General features: G+C 58.4%; 2 protein-coding genes across 2 annotated transcripts; one reads left to right on the plus strand and one right to left on the minus strand.

Moving 5' to 3' along the window:
- SPRG_17815 (hypothetical protein) lies at positions 1-475 on the minus strand (the record flags this gene model as incomplete). Its single annotated transcript, XM_012357221.1, has 3 exons — positions 1-218; positions 268-315; positions 367-475. 3 exons carry the CDS (start codon positions 473-475, stop codon positions 1-3), a joined length of 375 nt encoding a protein of 124 aa, XP_012212611.1.
- Positions 476-888: 413 nt separating this feature from the next.
- On the plus strand, positions 889-1,226 carry SPRG_17816 (hypothetical protein; the record flags this gene model as incomplete). Its single annotated transcript, XM_012357222.1, has 1 exon — positions 889-1,226. A coding segment is annotated over one exon (338 nt), but the record flags the coding sequence as incomplete, so codon positions are not given.
- Positions 1,227-1,244: the final 18 nt, after the last annotated feature.

The raw sequence follows: 1,244 nt of genomic DNA on the forward strand, positions 1-1,244 counted from the left end.
TTACTTGGTCTTCTTGGCCTCGTCGTCGGCGGTCTTCTTGTTGGCCGCGCGCAGAAGCTTGAGCTCCTTCTCCTTGAGCGCATTCGCTTGCGCAAGCTCGTTGAAGATGGCGATGAGCACAAACACAATGACCATGAGCAGCACGTGCTGGAGGTTGAACTTGAAGGCCGACGCCTTCCCGAGGACGTGCTCGAGAAAGTTCTTGACCTGGACGAGGCCTAATGCGCTTCATAAGACACGGATTGCTGCACGTAGGCTCCTGCGCACCGGGCTTGATGGTCTTGATGATGTCGTTGGACGAATACTTGGTCGCATCTACGAGGCAGCGTCAGCGTTCTCTTCGCCGTCGCAGCAGCAGCAGCGTACAGGCCGTGAGCGTCGAGAAGAGGTTCTGGAAGGTCACGAGCGAGATGGACGCGAGGACGATGAGCAGCGGCGGGAGGAAGATGGCTTGCGGCAGCGACACGTTCAACATGGTTCTTAGGCTTCAAGTCGATAAGTGCAAAGTGCGCTACGTGGCGGCAACCCCGCGTTACTTTAGTGAAGGCTATTCACTAAAGTATTCGACTACAAAAACAGGCGCTTGGACCCTTCACTTAAATGTTGATACGACGATGCGTATTGAAAAAGAATATCTTCATAAGAGTATGGTAAATTGTTTAAAATGAAACCATTCGATTAAGTACGCTCGACGACACCGTCCCTTGCTAGCTTGCCACGTCGCTTTGCCACGTAGTAGTGACAGGCGGAGGAGGAGGACCATGGAGGAGGACCGTGCACGAAGAAGGTCCTGCGTCAGTATCGCTACTGCTGGAGAAGGCTGCCGGTTGACGCGAATCACCTCGGCGCTGAAAATAGCTTGTGAGGTCCCACACAAAACCACTCGCGATGAGCATCAACCGGCACAGTGGCGGCGGCTCCAACATCCTCCGGGGCGGGAAGCGGTCGTACGAGTGCGGTACGCTCGTGGGCAACTTTGTCGAGGAGTCGCACCGGCCGGGCGTGCCCAGGCAGGCGAAGGGCCTCTCGTCGGCCATGTACGTCACGTCGACCCAGGACCAGATGAACCACGGCGCGCCGCGACCGGCCTTTGGCGCCGGCCTCCAGCCGAGCATGAACCCGCGCTACGACTATGGCAACATTGTGGGCGCGGACCGTGACGCGTCGCCGTCGACGTGGATCTCGCTGCAGCGGTCCACGCACGCCAACAGCGCGACGCCGACCGAGTTTGCCGCGCCGCGGGA

The sequence above is a fragment of the Saprolegnia parasitica genome (genome assembly GCF_000151545.1).
Source record: "Saprolegnia parasitica CBS 223.65 unplaced genomic scaffold supercont2.794, whole genome shotgun sequence".
NCBI lineage: Eukaryota > Oomycota > Saprolegniomycetes > Saprolegniales > Saprolegniaceae > Saprolegnia > Saprolegnia parasitica.